The sequence below is a fragment of the Triplophysa dalaica genome, chromosome 19 (assembly GCF_015846415.1).
Source record: "Triplophysa dalaica isolate WHDGS20190420 chromosome 19, ASM1584641v1, whole genome shotgun sequence".
Classification (NCBI taxonomy): domain Eukaryota; kingdom Metazoa; phylum Chordata; class Actinopteri; order Cypriniformes; family Nemacheilidae; genus Triplophysa; species Triplophysa dalaica.
This window is the reverse complement of record NC_079560.1, coordinates 18,184,675-18,199,806: the sequence shown is the minus strand read 5'-3', so window position 1 is coordinate 18,199,806 and position 15,132 is coordinate 18,184,675. Positions and strand designations below refer to the sequence as shown.

The following is a 15,132-nucleotide window of genomic DNA, read 5'->3' as shown; positions in this document are numbered from 1 at the left end:
GTTTACGCAAGTGGCAAAACGTGTTGGTGTTGGGCAGATATCTGTGTGTTCGTGCCTTCTTGGCCTAGTAATCAAATCATGTGGACACACACAGTGCTGTTACTTAGAAATACACATGCATAAGCAGACACTATGCATATAGTAGATGCACTTGCAATTACACACATGTGCTTAGAACATTAATGACCATTATTTGATTCCAGAGAGTATAATGACATGCAGGAGTCATACATTCTTATCTGAAACATGTTTTTCTGTTTGCAAAAAATCTACATAATTGAGTTAATATCTCTGTGCTATTTTGGGAATATTAGAAAGGCTGCTCAGAGTACACATAACATAAAATACAACACAACTAGGTCCTGCTGTTCAAAAAATACCATGCCAGATCATGTTTGTTGTTAATATCACCTAATTCGTTCTGACGTCAAACCCAATGCGACATGTTGTACTTCCTACCCATCACTAGGGGATGCTCTTGTATCTAAAGAAAACAAAAGAATACCTAACCCAAAGGGTGCCAATAATATAAAAATCCAAGACGAGTGGATTCTGCTTGATATCCTCAACAATACTTAAAACTTTCAGTCGATATGCATTATCAAAATTGCTGCCATGGAAACCAAATGAACCTTCTCCTGACAATTAAACCTTTTTATATGCGAAATGTAAAATAATTAAAAGCAATATAGCTTTAATTGACAATTGCAATATATAAGGCATTACTGATATAGTCAGAAACTGACTTGAAAGATGCCACTAAGGATATTTGAGTAGACATACTGCTTATAAATATAAAGGTAGGCTGTACAGCATGAACTCTCCTTACCATTAATGTAATCTCTCTCTCTCTCTCTCTCTCTCTCTCTCTCTCTCTATCTCTCTCTATCTCTCTCTCTTACACACACACACACACACACAATTTTATCAGGACAGCGTGCTACACTTACCATATTAACTTCTGAGACCATGTCTATGCTGGCTATGTCTATATTCATCCCCACTCCAACTGGGGGACCTAAAACAAAACCAAATTAACATTAAAGTTGTCATATATGTAGTTTATGTGGCAAATATAGATGAACACAGTTGCACCATTATTAACCCAACGTCAGCCTGATAACATCCAAGGTAAGGTGAAAAGTAATAATACCACATACAGCTCTACCATGGTAAACTAAGGCCTATGTACAAGACACAATGTTTCATAATGATCATTCGTAGTGAAAATTAAAATTACATTAAAATTGGTCGACATAGTTTTGCTATGGACGGATATTACAATTGATTAGTCGGAATAAACCTGACGGAATTAGGCATTATTACACATGCATAACACACGCAAATAAGATGGTGTTTTTTTATTCAGCCGTCAACTTTGCGAAGCCGTTCTTTACAATCACGTTGTGCCGTTTCATCGATTCTGTCAAAGCAAGTGAAACAAAGTAAATAATCTCTAAATACAATGCGAAACGGTGCATATTTTAGCGTAGCTCTGCATGTGCTAGCTGAGGATCGTACTGTATGAAAGTAAAAAGATTTTGTTAAAAGGCTGACATGATACACCTTATTCAAACTCGGAATATTTGTCCTGCTTTTACCTCCAAAATCTGGCCTCAGGCGAATGTCATATCCTTTTAATAGTCTATCGACAGTTTCTTTCACAAGTGACATATTGCTTGGATCATTAACTCTGCAAAAGGGGAGATATAAAGCGTTAGATTTAGATGTACCCATAAAGATCAGTTTGTATGTAGTACAGACAGCCGTATGAAGTGAGGAGAGATGTGGGTTAGACTTACCTCTGCGCACACACCACGGCCACTAACACGGGAAACGTCCAGACACGAAAAAAGCTCATTTTTCTTATTCTATAGATCGTCATACTTTTATATGTTTTCTGGTTTCCGTCAATACGGGGAAGATCCAACTTAGAGTGCGCTGTGCAGTAATTCCAGAGTGGTGCGCATGCGCACATATTCCAGCGCAGCATCCAGGAGCGGTGTGGTGCTGATGCTGCTGGAAGAGCACTTCCCTAGGCAGAGACCGGGAGATAATAAACGGAAATCTAAGAAACACCAGGAAGCGAACAGGAAAACTTGGACTTTTACACTAGAATTCAGGTGGATCATACAAAAAGGAATACATTTTCTTGTTAAGGGGTCTTTATAAAGCTAATTCATTGTATTATTACTTAAAACTGTGCGATTCACAAAGTAAAAACAAGATTTTTTCCTTATACAAAGTAGATGAGGAGACTTGTAATGATATGATTTACCAATACTGTAAATGATGCATTACAGAGTATGAATGAATTGATTGAAGGCAGGGTGACCGATTTCCGAATAACGCTTATTTAGACAGAGTCGAGCGGAGTACCAAAACAACCTTTTAGCCAATCAGCAGTAAGGTGCACAGTGCACAGCATGGACATTAGTCGAGCCGAGCGCTGACTAACGTGAAAGATGGGGGTAGGGGTGTGTCTGTTTTGGTGATTTGAACATAAACAACGACTATTTTTTTTACAGTACACAATCTATAATATTATTATCTGGTACAGATATATAGTCATCACTATGTTAAATATAATATTGATTTAACCTTATCAAAGTCATGATTTAATCAGTGATGAGCAGTGAGTGCGTTTTGTCTTCTTTCTTGATTGTTTGATGAACATAACTGAGATGTTTATTATGCTGCTGCTCCTCTAAGAGAACCACGGCTCTAATATATTATTTACGTATACTTGGTAATATTGGCATTTTGGAATACTTTTGTGTCGATATGTCAGAATAAGAGTAAGAAATGAAAAATAACTAAATTCAGTATTTTGCTCGTTGTCTGATGCAGCATTCCTGCTGCGCGTGTATCTCAAACAGCACGTGAGAACCGAATCCAGTCCTAAAATTTCCATGACGATACAGCACTGGCCCGATCAGGCAAGTGACAGTTATCTCAACTGGATCGAGAATCGCCCATGCTGGCCCGAGCCATCGGTCAGTGCTTAATGGCGAGCCCAGGTCAATCAAGATGGTAATTTTATTGAGGACCATGTCGAGGACTTTCTTGGATTATGTTTTTCATGTGCCATGTTTTTAAAATGTGCTTGATGAACACCTAGCTGAACTTTTACCATCCGCGGCATCTCCCTACTCAATCGCCCAATACAAAGATCAAATACTGTTTCTGTTTGGATCACCGTTTACTGTGTGTGAGGCAGAGAAGTATAATGCAGAGCCTGTTCCTAGGCCTATGTTTGCCCCTATTGACATGTTCTCTCCCTTGAATAGTTTTTGGAGAGCAATAAGGGAGGAGGGTGCAACAGTAAGCAAGGCCGAGAGCAACGACTCCACAACCAGCAATGCTGAGGGCAACAGTATTGTAACCTCCAACGGCAGTCCAAAGCCTGCTCGCAAGATGGCCCCCAGTCCAGAGGCCGCTCACAAGATGGCCACCAGTATAGAGCACACTCGCAAAATGTCCGCCAGTCCAGAGCACGCTTAGAAGATGGCCGCCAGCCAAGAGCTTCCAGCCATAATGGCCGCCTCACCTATGTTTCAACGTCTGTTGTTAAATAATTTTGTAATGAGCCAACAGGGCAACCACTAATACTGCATTGCAATAATCTAGTTTTAGCATCATGAATGAATTAAGTACCTTTTCCGCATTTGATAGTGACTGCATTATTTAAATTGTAACGGTGGTCCCCCCAAAATAACAAACATTAATGGCTGGAATTGAACCCGGGTCTCACAAGTTTTACCATCTGGCTCTAACAACTTGGCCATAATTCGTCACCTTTAACCTTAAAACCTTGAGACAAAATGACTGAGGAACAAATAAAAATCACATCAAATAATATTGTCAATTATAATTTTTACTTATAAAAATTGCTGTCTGGGCCCCAGACAGCAAAAAAAATAACTCACACAAACTGTGACGCCTTCCTGCACATAGGCCATTTCCTTTTTATCTGTTCTGCCCGTTAATTCACACACATCTCCTGTTACATCATCGAATGAGGAAGAGGAATGAAAACTTCAGTCGATGGCATAAGGATTTTCTGTTCTATCACAAAATATGTTCTTGAGATGGAACTTTGTATCATAGCTCCTAGAGGTGGCATTACTGGTCCTTGGTCCTGTAATGAGCACTGATCATCAGAGACAAACCACAACAATAGCATCAATACTGCAGTAATGTTTGCTTACCACTATGAACACCTTTGAGAACATCCTTACTTAATTACTTTGTTAAGTACCGTGTTTATGTATCCATAAGTTAAGGTATAAAATTGAAGTAATACAATACAGTGCTTTAATATTGCATTTAAAACGATTTAACAGGAAGCAACACTTCTTAATATATTTGTTAGACAGCAGGTCATTTGAAAAGGAACTAAATGTTCTTAGTAAAAAATACTGGTTTTGAAGCTTTTCAAGATAAAATAGTTTGTGCGTTTTAGGCACAAATTATTTTATCTTGAAAAGCTTCAAAACCACTGTTTTTACAAAATCCTGTGGTTTTGAAGCTTTTCAAGATAAAATAATTTGAGCCTAAAACACACACCTTTGTGGATTTGGAGAAGGCATTCGACTGTGTCCCTCGCAGCATTTTGTGGAGGGTGCTCAGGGAGTATGGGATTCGGGACCCTTTGCTAAGGGCTATCCGGTCCCTGTACGACCAGAGCAGGAGCTTGGTTCGCCTTGCCGGCAGTAAGTCAGACTTGCTCCCGGTGCATGTTGGACTCTGGCAGGGCTGCCCTTTGTCGTCGGTTCTGTTCATAATTTTTATGGACAGAATTTCTAGGCGCAGCCAGGGGCCGGGGGTTGTCGGGTTTGGGGACCACACGATTTCATCTCTGCTCTTTGCGATTGATGTTGTTGTGCTGGCCCCATCAGACCATGATCTTCAGCAGGAACTGGGACGGTTTGCAGCCGAGTGTGAAGCGGCTGGGATGAGAATCAGCACCTCCAAATCCGAGGCCATGGTTCTCAGTCGGAAAAGGGTGGCTTGCTCACTTCAGGTTGGTGGAGAGTTCCTGCATCAAGTGGAGGAGTTCAAGTACCTTGGGGTCTTGTTCACGAGTGAGGGAAGGATGGAATGGGAGATTGACAGACGGATCGGTGCAGCCTCTGCAGTAATGCTTTCGCTGTACTGGTCCGTCGTGGTGAAGAAGGAGCTGAGCCGCAAGGCGAAGCTCTCGATTTACCGGTCAATCCACGTTCCTACTCTCACCTATGGTCCTGAGCTGTGGGTCATGACCAAAAGGACAAGATCCCGGATACAGGCGGCCGAAATGAGCTTTCTCTGCAGGGTGGCTGGACAATCCCTTAGAGATAGGGTGAGAAGCTCGGTCACTCAGGAGGAGCTCAGAGTAGATCCGCTACTCCTCCACATCAAGAGGGGCCAGCTGAGGTGGCTCGGGCATCTTTTCCAGATGACCCCTGGACGCCTTCCCGGGAAGGTGTTCCGGGCATGTCCCACCGGTAGGAGACCCCGGGGAAGACCTAGGACACGCTGGAGGGACTATGTCTCCCGGCTGGCCTGGGAACACCTCGGTGTCCCCCCGGAAGAGCTGGAGGAAGTGTCTAGGGAGAGGGAAGTCTGGGCATCCCTGCTTAGACTGCTGCCCCGCGACCCGGCCCAGGATAAGCTCAGAAGCTCAGAATGTCTCTTCTTTTGTTTGATTTTATGATTTAATTATTCTGCTATTTTACCATTAACTGTATTTGAGAATATTTATTATTTATTATTATGTACAAACTATAATGATAATTAATATTATTCCGTTATTGTTTTGATGACTTGATTTTTCTATATTTGAATCAGGGTTTCTTACATTGTCTCCCTTGCAGTTAGAATTGTATTTGATAATACTTAAATTTTAATTAAACCACCTTAATTGAATTAAAACTTTGATCAGAACAATCAGATTGCGCTCTTTAAGTTGTTTGGGATTGTCTCCCAATTGCCTTATTGTTTTTATTTCAGTTATTCATTTAATGATTATACTGACTTTACTATGACTCCATAGCGCCCCCTACATCCTGGCCCTCTAATAGACCTCAGTGTGGAGCCAGTTCACCCCAGCACCAGAAAGAAGAAACTCTCCTTCTCTATCATAACCTCTCTTTCTCTTAATTTATGTGATTTTGTTTTTCTTCTTATCAGAGACTGAACCTGTCTGAAAATCAGTATAATTGTTGGGAAATATGTTGATGAATCGAATAGCCTAAGTCACAGAATGACCTCATAGGTAACACTCTTCAGCAACATTATTCATAGTTTTTCTATGTTCACCCACACAATTATCCTTCACTGCTAGGATAATAGGCATTTAGTTTGCGTCACTAACTGACAAACTCAGTTAAACATTCAACACATAGCCCACATATTTAGCTCAGTAGATCTGAATGGACTTGCATCTTGCTCTTTGTGCCTTTCTCTCTCCCCTGTGTCTCAATATGTCCAGACCATCCAATCCTGTCACCTGCCAGTCCAGCTAGAGACCAGGCTGAGTGCTGCAATGGACTCCTTCCTGGGACCAACATGGGCACACGGCAACTGCGCTAAGAGTAGTTGGTCGGACGACCTAATCCTGCGAAGGGACCACGATCTGAACCAGATCTACAACTACAGAGAGGCAAAAACTCATCTGAAGTGCACAGCTAGGATCATCAGTGATCACGCCCATGACCAGATTGTCCTACTAGAGCCAGAACGAAGGAAGCAGGGAGGAGCCAGGAGCACGTGCCAAAACCCCTAGACCAGCTGGACCTGCAGATGAAGATGATCAGGAGCTACAGGAGGAGAACAAAGCTACAAGAGTCCTTTGCAACACAGACTGAGTGAAGAGAGCAATTGGAGCAGAATCTCTCCTGTCAAGTCCCCCAGCTAAAAGCCCAAAACTGCGAAAAGGGGGGCGAAAGCCCAATGTTCACACCTTACTAGCCAGCAAACACAGCGGGGTGGGGCAGAAACCATCCAGAAGAACCTGCAGACACACACCCTGCATGGCCCAAAGACCCCTGCAAGCTTGCCAGAAACATGACAGCTGTCACGTGTCAGCATTTAATTAATAACGATCAATTATAATTATCAGGATCATTCATGATTTGGGAAAACCACTTAGCATTACGAGCAGGTAGCAAGAATTGGCATGTTTAGGGACTCCGGATTATGAGCATGAACTACAAACAACATCACGTGTGAAATAAAACAGGAGTTTATTACCTAGACTAGACACATACTAATCTAACATACACACACATACAGTTAAGCATTGGAAGAAGATTGAAGTTGAGGCAGAGAGAAGAACAGAGCATGGATTTATGGCAGTATATGATATTCAGAAGATCAATAGCCTGAACTAAACATCAGTTTCTTCTTGTAAAGCACCTTTGTTGAAAGGATTAATGATGCTTTATGCATCCATTAAAAAGACTAAGTTTGATACTTGCACGTCTTGCCCATCAAAAGAAAGAAAGTGTCCTGATGCAGTTCGTTAAGGCTCCAGGTGATCTTGGCTGACAGTGATCAGAGAGAACCAGTTTTATGCAGTGGATCTGTATCTGGAAAGACGAGGGCGCAGCCTGGCACAGACTTATGGGTTAAAGGTGAAGTCTTCTTCTAGTCCATCCTTTGGAGATGCAGAACGCAAAGAGATGCAGAACCAACCCCCACAAACTGCAAACCTCAAGAACAACCTGACACAAGAGAGAAAGAGACTCTTCTCGTGGTCTCTTTTAAACTGTCATGTCACATCCTACAGACGTGACTAGTCCAATCAGGAGATGGCAACTTTGGAGGGAAAGTTAACTGTCTTTGTCTTTCAGATGGTGTTTTGCATGTGAAAGCTGATTGGATGTTCACTAAGAAAACTTTTAAGAGTTTGATAAAACTAATATGAAAAGAGTTACCAAAACACAACAAACATCAACATTAAGGACATAACAAATGTTGCTCATAGACACCAAACATGATCTGTATCATCTTGGTTAAATGAGTTACAACAAATCTAATCTAATTCCAGTAGTTAAACACACATTCATGGATACTTTGGATAAATGTTTAAAACAGACATAACAACAAGAACATTAATACATGGAAATGTTATAAATGAATATATGTACATTTCCATATGAATGCATTTCCATATAATGCATTTCACTGAAGGGGTGAGGGGTGTTGCTGCAATATTTAAGAAATTTAATTAGTTATTGCGTGTCTGATCGGTCTCAGGTACTACATATCCCCATTTCGCACGTTTTTGTCTGACCTAATAGACAACAACGAGCGACAAATAAAGATGTACATAATGATCAGACGTGTCCAGCACGCACTGCAGGTAGCTCGGGTGGACTCCTCGGCCATCGGTGCTTCCTGGAGAGGTGGGACAGCAGGTGTCAAGACATCATCAGATGTTGGGTGAGAGCTGTGTGAAGAGCTCTCTTACTAGTTTCAGCAGCTCCTGTGACTCAGGCGTAGGTAAGTCCGGCTCTCTTTGTGAGGACTCAGATCGGCACCTGTGTGTTTCATCGGATGATGCTGACAGTGGCTGTTGGACAGCCAGTGGTGTTTCCCAAGAAGAATTTTGTCGTCTCCATGGTTTCTTCCAGTGGATGGTCTTGTATCTGGGCCTATTACGATGGTGACGATTTTGTCTTTTGGCTGGAAGCTTTCCTGGCATACCGTTGAAGGACATTGTGTTGCAGTGACAATGTCAGCCTTCTGGTGCAAACTTTTGAATATTACAATTCAGACTAAATGGTGCCGTAGAGACCTTTCTTTCAGATGTTCTTTCATGCGTTTATTAAAGGCCTTCTGTGTCAGGTCACGCAGCTGATGAATGGTCATCGTATGAGGACAGGCCATGATGCCTAAATGTTGGCTAACAATTGGATGTAGATTTCTGAGGAACAGGCTATTGAAGCTGATATCCTCCTCCATCTCGGGTTCATTGCGAGCTCCAAAATAAGCTTGTCTGAGTCTGTTAATGAGTTTCCTGTCTTCCCTGTTGAGGTCCAAGGCAGCGACCAGTCCATATTCTGTTTCTGGGTCTGAGAATTCTTGTATTAGAGCTTGTTTCAGCCGTTGGTAGTCGGATTTCACAGCATCTGGCTGACGTTCTAGAAAGCTCTTTACCTCTGTAACAGAAGCTATCCAAAGCAGGCGGAGACTCTCTCGTGTGGTCAAATTGGGCATAATTTTCAGGTGAAAATCTACATCCCGCAGGTAGGCATGGACATCTAGGTCTCCTGCAGAATTTGGAATGAAGCACTTGATGACCCTAGCCAGTGTGTTGAGGTCTTTGAGGGTCGCTCCATGTACCTTTCCAGGGATTATCTGGAGAAGTCCCTTCCCTTCTTTGGCTTCAGATGTTTTTAGGATGCTGGCTGGTGAGGTGTTAAACAGCGAGGTTTACTTTGTAAATATACTTTGTATATTTGTACTGGGCTGAGGGAGTTTGCTCTGCTCACCTGCTGTGACAGTGGGGGATGTGTCTTCCCCATTGCAGCTTGTATGAGTATTTGAGTTCTCAATGTCAAGCTCGTTTCTTGTGATGTCCAGCTGCTGTGTCAGAGATTCAATTTTGGCATCTCTATCTGACAGTTCAAAGTGGGCTTTAACTAATAATGACTTTGCATCAAACAGTTCTTTTTCCAGCTCTTCTTTGGCTGCTTTTTCCTGCAGTTTTCTTTGCTCAGCAGCTGACAGAGCTATCTGAAGTATGTTTACCTTCTCCTGTCGTTCCATCTTACCAGACTTATTTTTTGTGGTCTTGGTCTCACCTTCCAGTTGGGCTATGCGACTTTGAGCATGTTTAAGTTCCTCTTGGGACTCTATTGCGTGCAGCTTTAGGTCATTCACCTCCTGTCTCAGGTCTGTGAGGTTGAGGGCTAAGGAGAGGATGATGCTGGTCAGCTCCTTGTGGTCATAACTCTGGCTTGGGCCATGTGTCATTTGTCTTCTTTCCTCTTTGTCCAGTTGCACTTGTCTTTGGTGTGGGAGGTCATCAGCAGTTCTAGGTGGTATGGCGTCCATCATCATGCCTTGCCAGGCCGTTAGATCTTCCATCTGAGACATTGGAGCACACTTATTCTGAGAGTTATGGCTAGAGACTAATGGAAGACCATACAAAAGATTTAAAAATAAAGCTAGGTGTATATTGTGCAGCTAGGTTTTACCATGTGTGGTTAACTGCTTTAGGTAGCCAGTGAAATGTACACTATTATTATCTTAACTGGCTATTGCAGGAAGCCAAGATTTGTATGCAACCAGAGATTTGACAATGATGTAAGACTGGTTTAAATCATTTAATCAAAACTCAAAACATACTGATGGTTCTTAACAAGCTTGATCTCTGAATAGTGAAGAACAGGAGGTAAACAAAGAGAGAAGAGTGCTTTCCCAATTCTGATTATGTTAATTAGTGGTGCTCAGAATTATACTTATGCTCTATTAATCATCTAGATTGTTTAGCAGAGTCATATTTCTGGAGCACATATTTAAAATAAGCAAAATCGAGAAAAAGAGATTGGACATAGATAAATAAAATAAAAAAATAGATGACTGCTATTAATAAAATTAAGAAGAAAGTAAACAAAATCCACCCACCGGATGATGTGTCTCCTTGCAGTTCCTAAAGGAGAAAGTAAGAGTCGGTTAGCCATGGTTGAAACATGAAGTAACATTATACCTGCCTTCTATTGATGATTGCGTGAACAACATATCTTGAGGGTAAGTAGTTGCAAATCACTGTTTTATCAGAACCTCCGAAAGTGATTATAGGCTTGACGAAGCTGAGTGAACAAGCCAGACACTGCACCGGCTAACAGGGCTTCGAAAAGCCTTCAAATTCTCCAGAAGCCTGCACAGGCTGAATGGGTTTGCATGAGCGAACAGAATTTCCCCCAACAGAATTTTCCGGAGGCCTGCACAGACTGAATGGGCTTGCTCAAGCCAACAAAAATCCCCAACGTATTTCCAGAAGCCTGCTCAGGCTGAATGGGCTTGCACAAGCCAACGAAAATCCCAAACTTATTTCCAGAAGCCTGCTCAGGCTGAATGGGCTTGCACAGCCAATAAAATAACCCCAACGTATTTCCAGAAGCCTGCACAGGCTGGATGGGCTTGCAAAAGCACAAAAAGAAATCATAAAATAAACAACAAACATAAAAACGACAGAGCCTGCTCAGGCAGAATGGGCTTGCACAAGCCAACAAAAATTCCCAACGTATTTCCAGAAGCCTGCACAGGCTGGATGGGCTTTCAAAAGCACAAAAAGAAATCATAAAATAAACAACAAACATAAAAACGACAGAGCCTGCATGGGCTGAATGGGCTTACACGAGCCACTGATTTCCGGGAGCCTGCACAGGCTGATTGGCTTGCATGATGAGCCGCAGAATTAACTCAAATCTTACAGAGGCTGATATGAGGCTTGCCCCAAGCCGTGCAATAAGTAACTTATACTTATACCACCACCACCAGTAATTGCAAAGTAGTACCTTAAGCTTGTGGAGAACGCCTGCTGAGCATCCAGGATGGTTTTAGAATCTAGTCGTATATCGGATTCAAATGCCATAGATGACCATCTGCCCAGGACCTTGATAGAAGAAGTCGGAATCCCACAGGCGGCTGCTGAAGTAGCTGCGCCGATCCGAAATGATTGCCCGGTGTAGAGTTGAGAAGACTTGCCACAATTCTCCAGAGCTGCTGCAAGATGAGTCCTGAACCACTCTTTTGTTATGGGGAAGCCATTTGATAACATGAATAGGGGGGATAATTTGTGATGACCGGGGCGGGATTGGAGGTATTTTACCATGAAAGTGAAGGGGCAAATGTCTCCGTTAGAACGTGAAATAGTAATGTTAATGCCTGCCCGTAGAGTGTCGGTCTTTGAATGTTTAAGAAAGATAGTGAAGTGATTCGGTGAGAAAGTAATGTCTGAAAAGGTTAAGTCTCTAGATGGGTCGAAGCTTCGGGAGTCATTAGTAAATTCCCCTGGCCGCATGAAGCCATGGAAGGCAGTTAAAAACACGGTTTCTAAAAGAATGTTAGTATAAACGGAAAATTACCCTTTACGCAGTGAGTAAACCAATTCCTTCAGAATGGGAATGGTAATGGGAAGGCGTTTATCTGTAATTTTCTGCATATCTTTAGAAATACCTTTCAGTAACAACCGTATGGAGGGCGTGGAAAATAGACTGGGATAACCGGGATCGTGTAATCTGGCATGAAATTGGATACCTGCGAGTAATCTGCATATGGTGGATATTTTAAGATTGCGAAATTGGTATTGATGAACCAAAAAGGCGCAGACAGTCGAGACTAAGATTGGAAACCGGATGACGTGAAAAGGCTAAACAGAACGTTGAGAACAAGGACCAAGCAGAATTGTAGGCTTTAAAGGTGGAAGATGTGACGCGAATTTAGCAGTTTGCGATACGAATCTAGTGTAGGAGGATTCTGGAAGGTTTTGGGCAAGGTGTTGGTTCCGGGTTGGCCGTTGGGCAGAGGCGTCTGAAAGTCTGAAAGCGAAAGCGAGAGAGGGCATCAGCGATTTCGTTAGAGTGCCCCGGAATATGTTCAGCTTTAATAGTAAAACTGTGCATTATTGATTGCCAGATAATTCTTCTTATGATTGGCATGATGGCTAAACAAGACGATCTACCTTTATTGATAATTGCGACTGCTGCTTCGTTATCGCAAAACATGATAATATGTTTGCGAGACCAAGCTGAACCCCAAAGGACGCACGCCACCGCTATGGGATAAAGCTCATAGAGAGAAGACGAAGCAGAATTTTGTGCGAGACTAATTTGATCCGGCCACCTCTCAGCAAACCACTGACCTTGGAAAAAAGCTCCGAAGCCTATAGAAGGGGCTGCGTCTGTGAACAGTTTAAGAGCGACGGAAGACTTCGGAGTGTCGTTATGAAAAAGGAGATACCATTCCAGCTGTTCAGCAGATGAGACCAGAATGTCAGATCTGAGAGGCATCCTTCGTCGAGATGCACAATGTCATTTAAATTGGCTACTGAGTGGGCGAGATCGAGCAAACGAGATGTGAAAGCCCTGCCTTGCGGATTAATGCTCATTGCGAAATTGAGGTGGCCTAGCAATGAGAGCACTTCCCGTTTAGTTACTGATCGCGAACCAATAAACGAACCCATATAGGAACGAATTCTCGATAGTTTGTCTATAGGAAGAGAAGCTTGCATCTTAACGGTATCCAGCTGTATACCGAGAAACTCAAGAGCTGTTGTCGGGCCAAGTGTCTTCTCTTCCGACAGAGGAACTCCCACGTTGCTGAAGAGGTGTTTAAGTGTATCTAGGATAGGGGTTTTGCGCGATGGAAAATCGACCAATAGGAAATCATCAAGTAGATGCAAAACGAATGGAATCTTGCAGACGTTAAGCAGGATCCAACACAGTGCCTCTGATAGATTGTTGAATATGTGCGGACTACTCCTGCAACCGAAAGTGAGTCTGACTGCGAAGTAAAATTTTGACTGCCATTTAACGCCAAAGAGAGCCCACTCGGCGGGGTGAATAGGAATAATCTTAAACGCGTCTGTGATGTCAGCCTTAGCTAACCAAGCGCCCTGCCCAGCTGTTTTAATTAGCTGAATGGCGTTGTCCACTGAAGCATAATACAGGGAAAAAGGCTCTAGGGGAATGCATTCATTAACACTCGCTGTAATATTAGAATGTGGCGAAGACATGTCAAAAATCAACCGTTTTTTTTCCCGCAAATTTCCTGGTCGCCACGCCGAGAGAATTAACTCGAAAAGGAGAAAAAGGAGGAGATTTGAAAGGCCCAATAACATAACCTTTATTGACTTCCTTTCCCAAGAGGGCAGAAACCACTTCTGGTTCAGCTAAAGCTGACTGTAGGTTTTTTGCAACATAAGAGAAGGACAAGGGGGATAAAACGCCTACCCTAAACCCTTGGGCCAGTCTGGTAATTAGATAATCTACAAATGATGGATCAGGATGGGATGACAAGTAACTATGTAGCATGTGAATGTTAACTGGAGTGGAAGGGTGGCTTAGAATTTTTTCCTGAACTGGGGCTTTCCTGGTAGGTCTGAATCTCCGTGGGCAGACGTATTTCGGGTGGGGCTCTTTGCAGAAACTACAAACATGCGGAAATACACATTTAGAATACGTGCATACAGACTCATTGAAATTGAAACAAATCCGAGAATTTCCAAGTTTAAGATTTGAACGCCCTATACTGTCGTAGGCTGGGCTTACAGGATCAGCACCATGGACAGCAACTTGACTCGCGAGAGTTTTCGGGCAGAGCGAAGCATAGTGTCCGTGAGAGCTGCATACGACACAGGTCAAAGTTTTCTGACCACCAAAGTGACGAACCAGTAACTCTGTGTCGACAATGGACCAGTCCAGCCGCGAGTTGAACAATGAGACAAATGAAGCAGATTTAGCGGAAAATGATCTATGGTATTCATAGAAAGGGGTGCCTCCATATCTCTGGTAAAAGTCCGCCATCATAGCAAGATAAGTGTCCAATTCTTCACGCCGCTCGGGGAAGTTTTGGCAGAGGATGTCTCTGTAAACTCCGAAAGCGTTTACAAACTCAGAAAAAGATAAGTTGCGTTGTAGCCTCGAATCTGACGTTCTGAGGAAAACCGCCACGTCACCACAGTCCACCATTTGTCGTTCGGACGCAGGTAAAGGCGTCAGGAGGGAAGCTAAATTAACATCCTTACCTTCAATGATGTTTGAACATATTTGGTGCGAAACTGAAGCCGCAGCTGGTGGGACGAATCGTCTGCCGAAGTTTTGGGCAGCCGTTGCCGTAGACAAATTAAACTGAGTTGCGCTCAGAGCTAGCTCGATAAAAGTTGAAGTCTGCACCGTCGCTTGGACGTTTGGCGATGTAGACGCGGATGTCGAGGGATTTATCAACCCGAGTAGGTTGGGAAAATCCGGGAATAAGGCACATGTTGTACTTGTGGCAGAACTGGAAGCGGGTTTCCCGATGGCTCTCTCAAATACCCCCAGCCTATTCCCTAGGCTTTTGACGTTCTCGGACAGTCCTTGTACTATTTGCTGGAGCTGGTTATGTACTTCAGCTTGATTGTGGGTTGGCGATGAA

The 15,132-nt window shown here is 42.9% G+C and overlaps 1 protein-coding gene across 2 annotated transcripts in view; it reads right to left on the bottom strand.

The window, feature by feature from the left end:
* LOC130407891 (gamma-aminobutyric acid receptor subunit beta-2) overlaps positions 1-1,949 on the bottom strand; it is a 100,222-nt gene extending 98,273 nt beyond the window's left edge. For both annotated transcript variants that reach the window (XM_056731210.1, XM_056731209.1), the window contains exons 1-3: positions 1,803-1,949; positions 1,602-1,693; positions 951-1,018 (exon numbers count right to left, since the gene is read on the bottom strand). In XM_056731210.1, coding sequence (XP_056587188.1) covers positions 951-1,018; positions 1,602-1,693; positions 1,803-1,885 — 243 coding nt within the window. In that variant the 5' untranslated portion in view covers positions 1,886-1,949. The remainder of the gene's footprint in view (positions 1-950; positions 1,019-1,601; positions 1,694-1,802) is intronic.
* Positions 1,950-15,132: the final 13,183 nt, after the last annotated feature.